This window comes from Elgaria multicarinata, chromosome 6 (assembly GCF_023053635.1).
Source record: "Elgaria multicarinata webbii isolate HBS135686 ecotype San Diego chromosome 6, rElgMul1.1.pri, whole genome shotgun sequence".
Classification (NCBI taxonomy): Eukaryota; Metazoa; Chordata; class Lepidosauria; order Squamata; family Anguidae; genus Elgaria; species Elgaria multicarinata.
In genome coordinates, this window is record NC_086176.1 from 53347943 (window position 1) to 53362864 (window position 14922).

The 14922-nt window shown below is 41.0% G+C and overlaps 1 protein-coding gene across 2 annotated transcripts; it reads right to left on the reverse strand.

The window, feature by feature from the left end:
• Nucleotides 1-1315: 1315 nt before the first annotated feature.
• On the reverse strand, nucleotides 1316-12988 carry LOC134400269 (protein FAM240B-like). 2 transcript variants are annotated; one of them, XM_063128580.1, is made up of 3 exons: nucleotides 12842-12988; nucleotides 7486-7634; nucleotides 1316-2049 (listed from the first exon to the last, which is right to left on the reverse strand). In XM_063128580.1, the coding sequence occupies exons 2-3, from the start codon at nucleotides 7629-7631 to the stop codon at nucleotides 1917-1919; spliced, it is 279 nt and encodes a 92-aa protein (XP_062984650.1). In that variant the 5' UTR covers nucleotides 7632-7634; nucleotides 12842-12988; the 3' UTR covers nucleotides 1316-1916. The 2 variants fall into 2 exon arrangements, with proteins under 2 accessions (XP_062984650.1, XP_062984651.1); XM_063128581.1 differs by having other exon boundaries at nucleotides 12921-12935.
• Nucleotides 12989-14922: the final 1934 nt, after the last annotated feature.

Sequence of the window (14922 nt, forward strand, 5' to 3'; positions counted from 1 at the left end):
TGTTGGGCCTCATGTCGCTTAGCCCTCCTAACTCACAGAACCTGTACAACTAATCGAGCCTCCATCACTCTGCATTGTGAGCATGGCGCTGACATCAAGTATAGCTGTACTAACAACATTCGGCATCTAACTTCCAGTCCCTGTCCCCAAAATTAACAAAGTATCTATTGGTTTAAAATAGTATATCTTGCAGCCTAAACAAAAGACAAAACAAACAAACAAGCCAATAACATCTTAGTTACAATATTGTAAACGTTAAAAAGTTGAAACGTAACTCTTCCTTTGTGTGTTTCTCACTGTGTAAAATAAAATAAAATCCTCCTTTAAAAATATAGGGCTATACATTTACGCTGACTTCTCTATCACCCTTAAGGGATTCACTATGCAGCAAGAGTAAGATATTTTTCTTTATACTTGAATATAGTAAGTCTCCTCCTCCCTCCCTATTAGCTACGTTTTCTCAGCTTCAAATGCCTTTTTAGTTTTCAATATTTAGGCAAGTTGCAGCACAGATTTGGTGTGAGTTTTTTTTTAAGGCTATCATTTAGCAGCACATTCTTATACATCTCTAATCAGTAGCAAATCCTATTGAGTTCAATATAAGAGTTCAATATGACTGTATGCAGTCTCTTCTGAGTAAACAGCAGCAGCAGCACAAGGTGTCAGAGGCAGGAGGATGCTGACTGTGCTGCCACCGTCTTCCCCTGCCCACAATGAGTGATTGGGCAGGTGAGCTCTCCAGGGAGACCACTCCCCCCCCATCTCTCATCTGAGGGACTCTCCCAGAGTGAGTGATTTGCCAGGTGGGCATGGAGGTGGGCATGCAGCCTCTCAACAGAGCCCATCAGCCTGGTCTCACACTCTGAGTTCTCTCCAAAAGTGAGAAATTGGGTGTGTGGGTTCTCCGAACAAGACACCTCACTGGTCTCTTGTTTTAGGAGAGGGCTCAGAGTGAGAAATGAGAGGAAGGTGTGTGCTCCTCCAAGGAACCCTACTTGTGGTATCTGCTAGAGCAGATGAGCACTGCTACAGTGGTGGTGGCAGTATCTGGAGGGGCCCTTCCCAGTGGTGGGGGCAATCTTCTGCCCCTCCTGACCTGCCACCTGAGCAGGGGATTCATCATGCCTCACGGGAGGGCTGAGCCTGGTAGCTATGCACAGAATTGCACTTTAAAATAGTTTTTAAACATTTTTTTCCAAAAATTTAATGGATGCACTGATACAATTATACCCACTATCCTGACAAGCTAGGCATAAAAAAGTAGTCACACATATAGCTCAGTGACTCTACAGCTAGTAGAGTGCAAAATGTGTTTTATATCCTAATGGGGAAAACTGAGATTTTTTCAACAGATTTTTCTCCTTGAAACTCATTTGGGAACAGGAAAGGAGTTCAACTTCGAAAAACATACATATACAGATCTGCAAAAAGATGGTTTGTTTTCTCAAAACTGAAGATGCTTCAGTCTCAAGAATTCCAAACATTTGGGAAAACTTCAAGGAAAGGAGCACAAGGAAATATATTAGCCAAATATAAGCACCGTGTTCATTGATCATCATCATCGCCATCATTTTATACCCAATAAAGAATAGTTCCCCCACCCTAAAACTATAACGCTGTCACCTGATAAATTGAAGACGATACCAAGATATTTCTGGGTACAGAGATATATTAACACACAGTTTAAAATTTATCATAACGTTTTAACAGTCAATATAAATTATTTTGTTATTATCTGACCTATGCTGACAACTGTGGAGAAAGGCACGAACTGAGCCTGATTAATCTCTTACCAGCTCATTTAAAACTTCGATGTCATTGGAATTGCTGTTCACATTCAGTATAGTGTCTCCAAGATCAAAATTAGGTCCAGTCAATGCTAGGAAAATACATTCTCTTACATTTCACCAACAACTTTAGGCTGCTGTTTTATGCATTGGCTGAAAAGTTTCAATTGGCAATAGGCTAGTCTGCACGTTAGGCTTCTCACTTGTCTTCTGAAGCATCTTTAGTTGACCTTCTAGCCGCTGGGCCCATTCATGTCGGAGCCTGCGAACAAGGAACAAACATTCTCATGCATGAACCGTTAGCCAAATTTTTCAAATGCCTAGCTCTTTTGAGTGATCCCAATGCTGTCCCTTTTCTTTCATCACCAATGCACTTGTCTTGTGTTAATTTAGCATAGGTATCTCTCTGGCTTTCTCGCTTGGGACGCAGAGAGAATCCCAATGGCATAACTCATCATCAGTGCGAAACCTGGTGACATTGCTAGATTCCATAGGAGTCAAACAACTGGGAAAATGCTGTCATTAGAGATACATGTTTCTCCTCTGGGTATTCTCTGGATGAAGCATAAGTGCTGTCTCGTAGGAAAAGTCATTTAATGCTTGCATTGGAAATGACATCAAGGAAAACTGGACACAGACACTGTTTATGGTACTCCAAAGGCAGAATTCAAGCCAAGGAATTGATATGCTTCCATTTGGAGTCAAGAAAATGTTTTTTTTAATGATACATATTGAAATGGCAACTTTCCATGTGATGTGCCTGGTTGGGCTCTTAACATATGACCCAGAGCACAGAAAATGTCATAGTGAACCGTAAAGATTGCATATTCCTCACTGCTCTCAAGTGAGCTGGTAGAGGACCAATGTGAATGGATGTACTTTCCATGACTGGACAGCAGGAATCAGAACTTCTGTGCACTCGATCCTTGAAATCAGAACTATCTGGATGTGTCTTTGGGAGAGTGGGAATACATAGGCACTCCATCATGACAAGTCATTATAGACTTCTGTCAAAACATGCAATACACTTTCAACAATGATGATCATAAATACTTTTATCATTAAAATGGGGAGAGATGCCACAGGCTGAAGTTCTATTGTGGTATAGTGAGGAGGGAGGAACCTATAGGTCAGGGATGAAGAACTTTAGGCCCTCCATATGTTGTTGGACTTCAACTCCCATCAGCCCCAACCAACATGATGAGAGATTTAATCCAGCAACAACTGAAGGGCCACAGGTTCCCCATCTGTACTGTAGATCACATCACTGCTGCTACCAGATTAGCTTTCCAATGGAACTATGGTTAGAAAGCATTCTATATTCGAGACGTAGAATGAAATATTACCTGAATGCTGTGTGGTGGTGTACTGCTGGGTATTTGTGCCTGACGCCTTTAATGTCTCAGTAAGCCTAGCTTGGCCTTTTAATGCTGTGGTCATTTTCACTTTGCCTCCAACTGAGATTACAATTTACAGTTTAACATGTTTCCCACCCGTTTGATCTGCCCTGTAGCAAAAGTGGCATTCTCAGGAGGGCCTATTCAAGATCTCAAAAATCAGTCTAATCAGTTGGGAACATTTTTATTCAAAGCACAGTCTCTCTCTCTCTCTCTCTCTCTCTCTCTCTCTCTCTCTCTCTCTCTCTCTCTCTCTCTCTCTCTCTCTGGTCAAGTGTTCCTTGTTAATTACAAGATCCCAGGGAACACAAAGAGAATATCTATCTTCAGTTCAGACTCTTGCTTGCTTACAAGCACCAGGTGTCTTGGTCAAAAGTTCTGTATTCTGTAAAGTCAGTCTACCATAGCCTGCCAAGTTAAGGTACATTGTTTGAATTATAGACTCCTTTTGAAGAACCTGCGGGTTATAAAAAGTTAACTTGAATAGAGCTGCTGAACATTATTTGGCTTCAGCTGAAATTTCTGATGAAGAACTATAAAGTATTTTTTAAAAAACTATGACATAGCTTATCATCAAGACTAAAACAGTGACTTCAATAGTTTCCCAATAGTCCATTGTGACTTCAGTATCAACGCCAAGCTCCATGTACAGTAGCTGTTCCATTATCCTCAACATGGGGGGGGGAAACATTTCATCCTTGATGAAGATGTGACCTTGTAGTAAATAACAGGGCAGCTTCTGATCATGTGGTACTCGCTCTGTGTATGTGTTGGAGCCTTCAGTTCTCTGGATTGCACCTTTCTGTTTAAACCATTCTGGAGGCATTGGGTGTTTCCAGATAGCCCTGCAGAGATATTGTACTTCCAGATAGACTTAGTGATTTAATAAATTAATACTTTCTTTCAGGGAAGCATTCCTGCTTTAAGAGGCAAACTGTTATATGGCAGCTGTGTGTTCTGAAGATTTACTGACCAGATTTGTACCATCACACAGTAGATGGGTTGTAGTACATACTGTCCACGTTTTCAATACTCAACCTGCAATGGGTGGGCACCATGGCTTATCAGGCCATGAAAACTCGGCGAGAATGGCTTATGCAAGGGTAGAACAACCATTGCATAACCCTAAAACAGCTCATGGGTTATGTAAAGGTTGTTTCGCTCTCACATAAACCACCCCCAGTAGGTTCACATGACACGATAAACCATGGTGCCTACCCACTGCAGCGTGAATATTCAAAGGGGTGACCAGCATGCCAGAGTGGGCTGCGTCGATGGTGCAAACCAGCCCATTCATTTTTTTTCTGTTGAAAAGTGGCCTCAGACAGGGATAATTTGCATCAGAGTAGGAAGTGCTTAACTCTTCTCTAGCTACTTTTACCCCTGCCAGCAGGACTGGTGTCAAGGCATCGTTGGGCACCTGCTGAAAGGTCACACCGCAACAGGGGGCCACTGACAAAAGCCCCCTGGACTTGCTCCTCCTGTTCATCATTGCAACCTGCTTATTCACCTGCCTCTTGCTCTGGCCCAGGCAATGGTGGTGGTGAGAATCATAGAACACTGGAGTTGGAAGGGGCCTATAAGGCCCTTGATTCCAACCCCCTGCTCAATGCAGGAATCCAGGAGGAGCAGGAGATGCCACTGCCTGCTTGCTCACTGGCTCTCTGCCTGTCAAGTAATTGGTAGCAATGATGAAAAAGAGGAGGAGGAGCAGTGACAACAGTAGTCGGAAGGCAGATTCCCAGAGGGAGGGGGCCCATTGGGGGTGTCTTGCCCAAGGGCCCTCAAAAACACTGCCTACCAGTGTTTCAGACCTCTGTTTACCTTACAAATATGGGTCTGAAACCCATGGGGTAAAGGCAGCTGGAGACAGAAGGCTAAGTGGGAAAGCAGCTGGTAGGGGAAGGGTTAAGCACTCTCTTTGTTACTGTCTCTTCTCTTACACCAGTCAGTCTTCCACAAGGCATTTTGCAAGGGCAAAAGAGCTATTGACCTTTTGTTATATGTGGTGCAGTGCAGCAAGTACTTTGCCTTCATGTGCAGGCCATGGCAGTGCAGTCCAGACAGTAGCACTTTGTGGCTGACGGCTGCATTGAGGTAGTGTTGAGGAGGCAGTGTTGACCCAGAATAGTTCTGCACTACATCATTGTTTTGCAATAAGTACATCATGACTAATGAAAAGTGAAGAAAATCAGGATCTGGGAGGGGGGAAAGGAAGAGAGGGGAAACAGGAAGTGCTGGGACAAGAAGTGAGGAACTACTGTCTTATTGCAGCTTCCTAAAAGCAGGCTTGCTTGAGCACACCAAGGAGCTGTCTTCATGATGCTGGGTTGGTGCTGCCTCCCTCCTTAATTCTGCACTTTCCTTCTCCAAGGGCGGCGGTGGGTAATCCCGGCCCCCAGGAGAGAATGTGGGGTTTCTAGGTCCTAGAGCTGCTGCCCCCCTCTTCCTAGTGGAATCACTAGTCACCTTCCACCAGGTTACGGCCCTGTGTTGACCCTGGATTGGCTCCGGAGCAACATTACACAGGGGAAGCACCATGTTGAGGTCGCTCCGTTTGAAAAAGTCAGGGTAAATTCCCAAGTTTTTCAAAATGCAGCATCATGGGGAAGCCCCGCGGTGGCTGTGAACCTGCACTTGCATCATCTAACCAACACGGTGCAGATCCACAGCCACCGCAGGGCTGTCCCCATGTATAGACAGCCCCCTAGAACTGAATAAAAGTCCTGAGCTTTAATCTAAAGTCTGCAAGTGGTTTGTGCTAATAAATGAGTGAGGTATTAAGAACCTGGTATCTCCTTCTCCCAGTTCTTGCCTCAAAAGAGTAACTGCAGCACAAGAAGCAGCAACGGGTCTGGTGTGCATTTTTCAGTGACATGCTAGCCTCAGTTATGCAGTCACCTGAGCAATCCTGCTCATCTAGCTGTTCTAATAAATATCTTTTTACTGTTTAATATTCCTCATGGGACAATATTTTCATTAGACAATGCAGGGTCTTGAGAGCTAGCAATTTGGTACAATTGACTCAAGAGATGCCCAAATCAGTGCTTAAAATAGTGTTACGAATAGGGGTTGAACTAGGTAAGCCCCATTGAACACAGTAGTGCTTAGTTTTAATTAAAGACTGATCTTTTTGTACATCACCATTCCAAGCCACAGGATTGGCAGTATTTAAGATACTGCAGTTCTGTAGATCAGGTTATCACCTTTGTGAAATAAACGTAATCTTTTACTAGTTCTTGCAAATCACAGACTCTTTGGAAGGTATTTTGGAATAGGCTTAAATGTAGAAGTATCATTGCTACTTAAATGTGTTTCTTCTTGCCAACACAAATGGATTTATTTTAATGGATGCACTCTTTAACGCTGTTGGAGCTGGAAATCTGCACTCTTTGTCCATGCACCAGGCAGGCTATACAACTATACATAACTACATCTTTGAGATTGCCATCTTCCAAGACCTTTATCCAAAGGTCATAGGATGGGTGCTCATGCCTATCATTTTCAGTGCAGCAGAAATCCGGATGGAAAATGGGTAAGATGGAAAGACTTCCTCAAACAAGTGCTCTTCTGATGTTTTGGACCACAATTCCCAGCATTCCTGACCATTTGCCTTGCTGGCTGGGGCTAATGGAAGTAAGTCCAAAACAACTGGATGGCACCAGCTGGGAAAATTTGATGTGGTCCACTGCCTGCCTTAGGACACAATGCCTAAGTTCACATAATATGCTAACCCACACTCAGTGGTTGAGTGTGGGTTGTTGGATCATGGTGGTTTTTTTGTTGAACTGTGGGTTAGCATGTTGTCCAAACCCAAGATATTTTCCACAGGATGGCTTGTTAGCCATGCAGTGTGGTTTATTTTTCTCGAACAAACCATTTTGAGAACCTATGGTTTGTTGTTGGGTTGTTCAGGGTGGTTAACAAGCCACACTGCATGGTTAACAAGCCACGCTGTGGAAAATGTCCTGGGTTTAGACCATACGTTAACCCATGTTTCAACAACCTATGGTTCAACAACAACCCATATTCAACCCCTGAGTGTGTGTTAGCATGTTGTGTCAACCCAGGCACTATCTTATACCTAAAGCATCCTCAGAAATGCCCATCCAGCCTCTTCTTAAAAACTTCTCAGAAAATAAATTCTGCCCCTCTTATGCAGCTTATTCCATTGCTGAACTGCTGAGTGGGGTGCCCAGCAGGGAACTCATAAGACCAAAGTATTGTAAATGCCAGTTTTAGAGCACTTGATGCATTCCTTTGTGACACAGCCGGCATGCATGGCAGAAAAAACCACTCACTTATTCAAAGCACTTCTGGTTAATCGGGAATCTTCAACTTCTTTTTGCTTGGTCTGTGATTCAATGATTTCTTCCCAAAAGTTTTTTAAGCCATGGGCATCATGGACTACCACACCACGGTGTTTGAAGCCAATCTGTCTATTCATTTTCTGAAAAGCAGAACAAAGATATGGAGACAGGAACCCTTATCTGTGGTAAGTCAGGGAATAATACACATGGCAAAAAAATCACAAGACACAATAATTTTTTTTAAAGTGTTTTTAATATTACAGTGGTTTAATGCTATTTTAACTTTTTTAAAATTATATTTGTATGTTTTAATATAGTAAATCGCTGAGTATTGGGGAAAAGGAGTAATAATAATAATAATAATAATAATAATAATAATAATAGTATGAAAAAGCTTGATAACTGAGCCTCCAGTTAAATAGGATATATAGTATTTGGCGACATTTGAACTAGAACTTGCTAGAGCTCAGCTTCAGAAAGGAAGTCAGGCATCAGCTCATAGGAACATAAGAAGTTGCCTCATATTGAGTCAGATCTTTGGGCCATGTAGCCCAGTATTGTCAACATGGGCCTTAGCTAGACCTAAGGTTTATCCCGGGATCATCCCTGTACATATAAATGACACACAGGGGATCTCGGGAGCAGGCAGGGATGACCCCGGGACGATCCCGGGATAAACCTTAGGTCTAGATAAGGCCATGGACTAGCAGTGGCTCTCCAGGGATTCAGGCAGGATTGAACCTGGTACCTTCAGCACATAAAGCAGTGCTCTACCACCGAGCTACCTGTAGCTCACACCCTTGCATCCTTTGGGGTATCTCTGCTTCCACAGAGAAACCTGCCTCAATGTTAGGATATGCTATTCTACAAAAAGTATAATGGGTAATAGTTACAAGCATAACGAATAAATGACTCATTGATATGTGAGTATGTATGACTCATATTATATGACTCATCATTCTCTATATGACTTATGGTTTTCGTTATTTGGTTTGGGTGGGTCTCCCAGCAACACAACCATCTTCATGGCCTTCCTTAGACAATCATGTGGTTATATTAAAAATTGGAAACTTGCTTTTGAGAACCTGTCAAGCACAATCAGTCCTCAAAAAGTTATGCTTTCTCTGACTCTTGTTTACAATGGATAAAAGATGTTATTATTTTATTTGAGTCTCTTTGACATTTAAAAGTTTTCAAAAGGCTGCCGTTTTAAATATAAAATTAATTCACAACTGAATTAATGAATAGAAAAATGAATGGAAAGAAATAGTTACCTTTCCTATAGTTTACAAGCTCCTCTAAGGCATTCAATAAAAGGCCAGTAAGGCTGAATCCTATATCATCTACTATAGAAAGCTATATTAGAATGCTCTAAGTGCAACAAAACACTTTTTTGAATATTTTCTTTCTGTTTTGCCTTTATTATGGTTATCATTTGTATTGTAAATTTTGGTAACAAATGGGACCAGCAACAAAATGTGCTCTTGTTCAGGGCTCCGATCAGCTATGCCTATCTTTAGGATACGCCATTCCATAGCTCAGTGTGATAGAGCACATGCTTGTCATACAGAAAGCCCCCAGTTGAATCCCTGGCTTCTCCAGGTAGGGCAAGGAAAGAATCCTGCCTGAAATTCTGGAGAGCCACTGCTGCCAGTCAGTGTTGACAATATTGGTCTAGATGGACCAATGGTCTGACTCAGTATAAGGCAGCTTCCTATGTTCCCATTACTAAGCCCCACAGATATATATTTTTCTTTTCTATCTGAAAATCAATATTTCATGGCTACTAAGCATGCTCAGACATCATTACACTGAGAAGGGGTTTCACCCCTTGGTGGTTGTTTTTTAAGTTTGTTTTTACTTGTATAAAACTTGGGTTTCTCGAGTCTTGAGCATGCCAATCATGCCCTTTGGTTTCCTAGTGGCCCCATTTTGGCTAATCTTCTCTGCCTTCAGGTAGTGTAACCTGATTTACAATGTAAAATGCAAATTGTTCTTCCTTTTCTGCCTTTTGATTCATATATTTCTTTCCTTTATTTTATTGATATCTGCTGTTTCTGTTTTAGTTAGAATTACAAAAAATAAAAATGAATTCAGCAGAACAGAGCTTACACGTTAATGAGCATTCCTTCATTTGGGGCCTTTAGTTCAAGATCCAAAGAAGCAACATATGTGCATGGATGAGAAAGAGGAAAACAGCAGTTCAATTTAAAAATAACCTTCCATTTTCTGTCAGAGCTGCTGTCAGTGAAAAGTTTCAAGAATAACTCAAGCAATATGCACAGTTCTTTCCCATGCATATGCATACTTCCTTTGGAGCATGGCCTTAGACCTTAGGTGGCCAATGTAAAGCATTTTTTTAAAATAAATAACGTTTTCCCTTAAGATTAATGGATACTGAAAATAATAATAACTTGTTGTAGAACTATTTAAAACGGTTCTGCTCATTAGTGACCATTAATCCATTTTTGTCTTTGATTTGATTTTTTGCGAAACAAGTGTGCCAGGGGAATAAACATGAAAAGTATCATCTTAAGGAAAATATTTTCTGAATTAAACACTGATATAAAATTGTGAAAGAATGTCCCATATAATATAAAGCTCTCTATCACATATAAAATATACAAACCTCAACCACTCATGTGGTTAGAATGTTTTTTTTTTGAGTCAGGGACACATTTGAAATTTTGAAATGGCTGTCATAGGAACATGCTCATTCACAAAATGGCTGCCAAGGTGTGCACAGCCAGGCAGAAAACACTAATTTCTCTCAAGGGAAACTGATGAGACTAAAAGAAAAAGTAACTTGCCCAAGAATCTAAGTACGAGGTAGAGGTGGGGAGGTGTCCAGAAGCACTGGCAAGAGCAAAATAGAGCCTCCATGTTCAGAGGTAGTTTGCCTCTAAATATCAGTGGGGGAGGGCTGTTGCCTCCATGTTTTGCTTGAGGGCTTCTGAAAACCATCTGGCTGTTCACTGTTGCAAACAGAATGCTGGACAAAATGAACATTTGTTTTGATCCAGTAGGTTTCTTTTCATGTTCTCATCGATGTTTATTTTGAGGGATTTCCCAAACTCTAATAACCTTGTTTCTTGCATTGTTTTAAAAGCTCAGAGTTCACAGAGAAATAAGACTGGGTCCAAACTGAAATTCACATTACACACACACACACTACATTCTCCATTGCAACTGTAACAATATGAAGGTAAGTATTGGATTCAGCCTGAATTGGATGACATGATAATCTATTGGGGGGGTGGGGGGAGGCAACTGTTGGTTGAGTTGATTATTGTGTCATGGGGGGGGTACACACACAATGCACACACAACAGATAGTATATTATTATTTTTTGAATTAAGCAATGAAGAAAAACAATGGGCTGCCCCGTCGTTTATCCACTAATCAATCGATTAAAATGTCGTGTGGAGGGCTCTCCTCCTCCGTTGAGTGCACTTTCCATTGGACATAGAGTTCTGTGGCAGGAGTGGCAGAAAACACCCCTGCTGCTCCTGTACAGCCGGCACAACTCGCAATGGCTGATGGGATGCAGCTGGGAGGACTGATGGAGGAAGGAGGGAGGAGCACCAGCAGTGCAGAAGGATGCTGGGACTCTCAGCCATGTCACAGGAGAGGGGCAACATGTCGTGTGGGGAGTATAGGAAAATTAATGCGCTGTGAGTGTGTTATTACCCCCTCCCTGTTGCCTAATATGTCGTCCGAACGCTGCCAATCTGAATCTGTGGCATGCAGTTCATCAACTTTGAAACAGCAGCCACTGAATCTCCACAGAACCTGAAACCTATCAGTGTAACTACAGGAAGCAATGGGAAGAGAAGGGAAGGTGACATTATATTCACTCCTCTGTACAGCCTGCTCTCAGCATTACACTTTGACAGTCAAACTTGTAAAATTAGGAACTCTATCCATGTGTTTTGGTTCAAATTTGCAATTCAGCACAGTGTTAAGAAAGTACAAAGATGAGGTCAGCTTCAAATACAAGACTTCGTTACTTTGAAAATTAAGGGTGCCATATTGCATTCTGTTGAAGTAAATGGCAAAACTATGGAATGTAGTGCCATTTGAAAGTCTGCTAAATGTACTTCCATATTGGTATGGGTTCAGTTTGGGACAAGCTAGGTGTCTTCTATGCTGCATGCTAAAAAGGCAACAAGTTTTAAGAGTTCATTCTCTTAGAGCTACTCTGTGAAAATTTTGTTCAATTCAAACTTCAAATTTGTCACATAGGTTGACAAATCAATGAAGTAATGCTGTCATATTAAAGGAAGCTAACCAATTCGGAGTCCGTTATGGCCATGTGAAATATCCATATTTTATAATTAAGAGTGGGTGAGATATTTTAAGTGTAACTGCACAGCAGATAATTAAGACTAAGCCCCAACCTGAGTAATGATACAAGGTATCTTGTCTATCCTGGAAATTCAAATTCATTTAACTTTGGTAAACTTCCTGCCCCCCTTTTTACTATCTCAAACTGCAATGCAGAGCAAAACCTTTGATTTCAAGGAGCTTTTGAGTTAATACTTTTGGCACTGTTTATTTTCAGATACCCTTGCAGTGCAACCCTGGTCTACTCAGATGTAAGTTCTATTGAGCTCAGTGAGACTTCATCCCAGGTAAGTGTGTATAACCACAAACATCAGGCTTACAGTGCAATGCAAATTTACCAGGGAGTAAATCCCATTGAATTTAGTGGGGATTACTTCTAAGCAGACATGCATAGGATTGCATTATTAGTGTAGTTTTTATCTTCATTAACAGTTTTAAAGCCCCTCAGCAGAGTCTCAAAAACAAATTAAACGTCATCTGAGTTAGCATGGTTAAAGCATGGTTAAAGCATGTTTGCTCTGAAGTAAGGACTACTACATTCAAAGGGCTTACTTGTGTACATAGGATTGCAGCCTTAAAATGAAGCCATTGTGTGGCAACACAGAATTATTATTAACACATGTTTTAAATTAAAAACGAAAGAAATAGCTTCCATATTGTTGTTAGTACAAGGGCATGACCTGGAACAATTATCTTATTAAATATGTTATTTGAGAGCATGTTGTCTGTGGTGCCAGCTTTTAACTCCATGTTTTAATAATAATTGAAGTTCTACCTTAACACATAGTTATAAATACTAATGTAAAATACAAACATGAAAGACTACTGAGATTAAATATCTTAGTAAATTCAAATAGTACATTAAAAATCTATTATCACAAAAAAGGGCATGTACTCATTGCATTATTACATGTATTAAAAGATTAGAGGAAAATTGATTACTGTGTTAATACACTGCAAGTTAATATAGTAACGATCTATCAAACAATTAAAGGCTTACTTTAATAATATAGATGCTTCTTCTTCCACCAGGAGTTAGTTTCTTTCTGGAGTTAGTTTTTGAAATGTGCTACCTTTACCTTTAGGTTCCTCTCTTTCTAACAGACTCACAGGGGATTGCGTGAACCTCAAATACCTTTTCTTCTGTCACTCATTTTTATTTGGGTTTTGTGACATGGCTATTTTTGACTCATTTCAACAGGAGGCAAAGAAACTAATATCCATCTGTAAAGTCTACAACATGCGAGGTGGAATGGCCAGACAGCTTGAAGGCATCGGCTCTGAATGCCACATTTGATCTATGCTATCATTTCTGGCAAGTGTCACTGATGTCATCACTTGGCTCAAGGGAAACAGTTATTCTTTGACAAGTGCACATCTTAGGAACATGATACCATGTGACAAGCAGGAACACAGTGCTGTCCCCTCCAAGAAAACAGAGAGATCTAAACAGTGTACATTGTATAATGCAGCTCCTTTCAGGATTGTGTTACTTGAGCAAGTGAGGCAGGCGCAGGGAGGGATTTTCTTTTGAAATGCTATTTGGTAAGAACACCTGGCTGGTTGCATGACAGGACTCCAGCTAAGCTGTTAATGCTGTGCATAGTAAAGGATTCTGAACTCAACTCAAGGGTAGCCTCAAAGCTTTTAAAAATGTGTGACAAATGTGGCAATGTCTCTTACCGTGGTGAATGAAAAAGCAGAGGTTTTTGCTAGCGGTCAGTTCCTGCTCTGTTTCTCATGATGATCTTTTCTCCAATAATAATAAAGGGTCTCATGGGACCTTAAAAAAATACATTTATTATGGCATAAGCTTTTGTGGACAAGAGACCACTTCAGCAGTTACACTAAGTGGGCTCATCAATGGATAATACATTTAGGGCCATCATACATTTAGGGTGCAATCCAGGCTGGGGAATGTTGGGAGTTTTAGTAGGTTTCCCCCCCCCCCCCCCGGTCTAAACATGCATAGGATTGCATCCTTATACGTTTTTAAGGTGCCACAAGACTCTTTGTTGTTTTTGGTGCAACATATTAAAACAGCAACCCTTCTGGAAACTCTTCAATTAGAGGAACTTATCATGGTCTAGAAATATACCCTATGTTCAATATATGTCCCATCAGATTTCTAATGCTCTCTTCAAAGCTAGAGGGCAGGTTCCCATGACCACAGAGGGAAAATAAGCTGTAGTGGCTTATTTCCTCTCCCACATGAGCCAGTTGCAAGACACCTAATTGGCATGGTTACCCTTGCCTGCTATGGGCTGTTGTGATGTCAGAACCTGGCAAGAGTGAATGGGTGGTTTGTAAACCATAACAGCTACCCACCCTTGCCAGATTCAGGTGTTTCAACAACCTGGGCCCAATAAGGGTAATTATGCTAATTAGGCGGCTAATGACCAGCACACACAGTGAAGGAAAATAAGTCACCATGGCTTATTTTCCCTTCATGATCGTGTGAACCCACCCAAACCCTTTGCCATGTGAAAAGCTAGATACCAGACATATTATTATTCATCACAAATAAAGCATAAAAATTGCACTAAATACTGTACACAGATTCAAAATATGACATTCTCTGCTTGCAGGTTTACAGTATAAAAGGCATGACACAAAAGGAAAAAGGGATGTGGGGAGAAAAGAAAACAAATAAACTCAGGCACCAATTCCTTACATAGTAGATTTTACAATCACCAGCTGAATGGAAACAGTGGGGTGGGATGGGGGAAGGAACCCAGTGACAGCTGGTCTCTCAGCCAAACTGAGGGGATGGTCTGTGCTGAATGCCATTGAAATGGATATTTGCCATGATACGCAAATTAGATTAGTTTTACATATTGAAAGCTAGAACTCTAGCAGTGTCAAAAATCAACGTTTGAATTTTGATTTGTGAATACGAAAATCTTAGCTATTTCCTGTTTTGTGTGTTACATATGCTGCTTATTGATAGAATTCTTACTGGTGGATTGCTGAAATAATTTTCCATAAGAGAACAGGAGCTCTTTAATATCTTCCTTTTAAAAATAGGTATGGAACTTGAAGGAATGTCACAGCCTATTCTATTCTTGAACTTACCAGTTG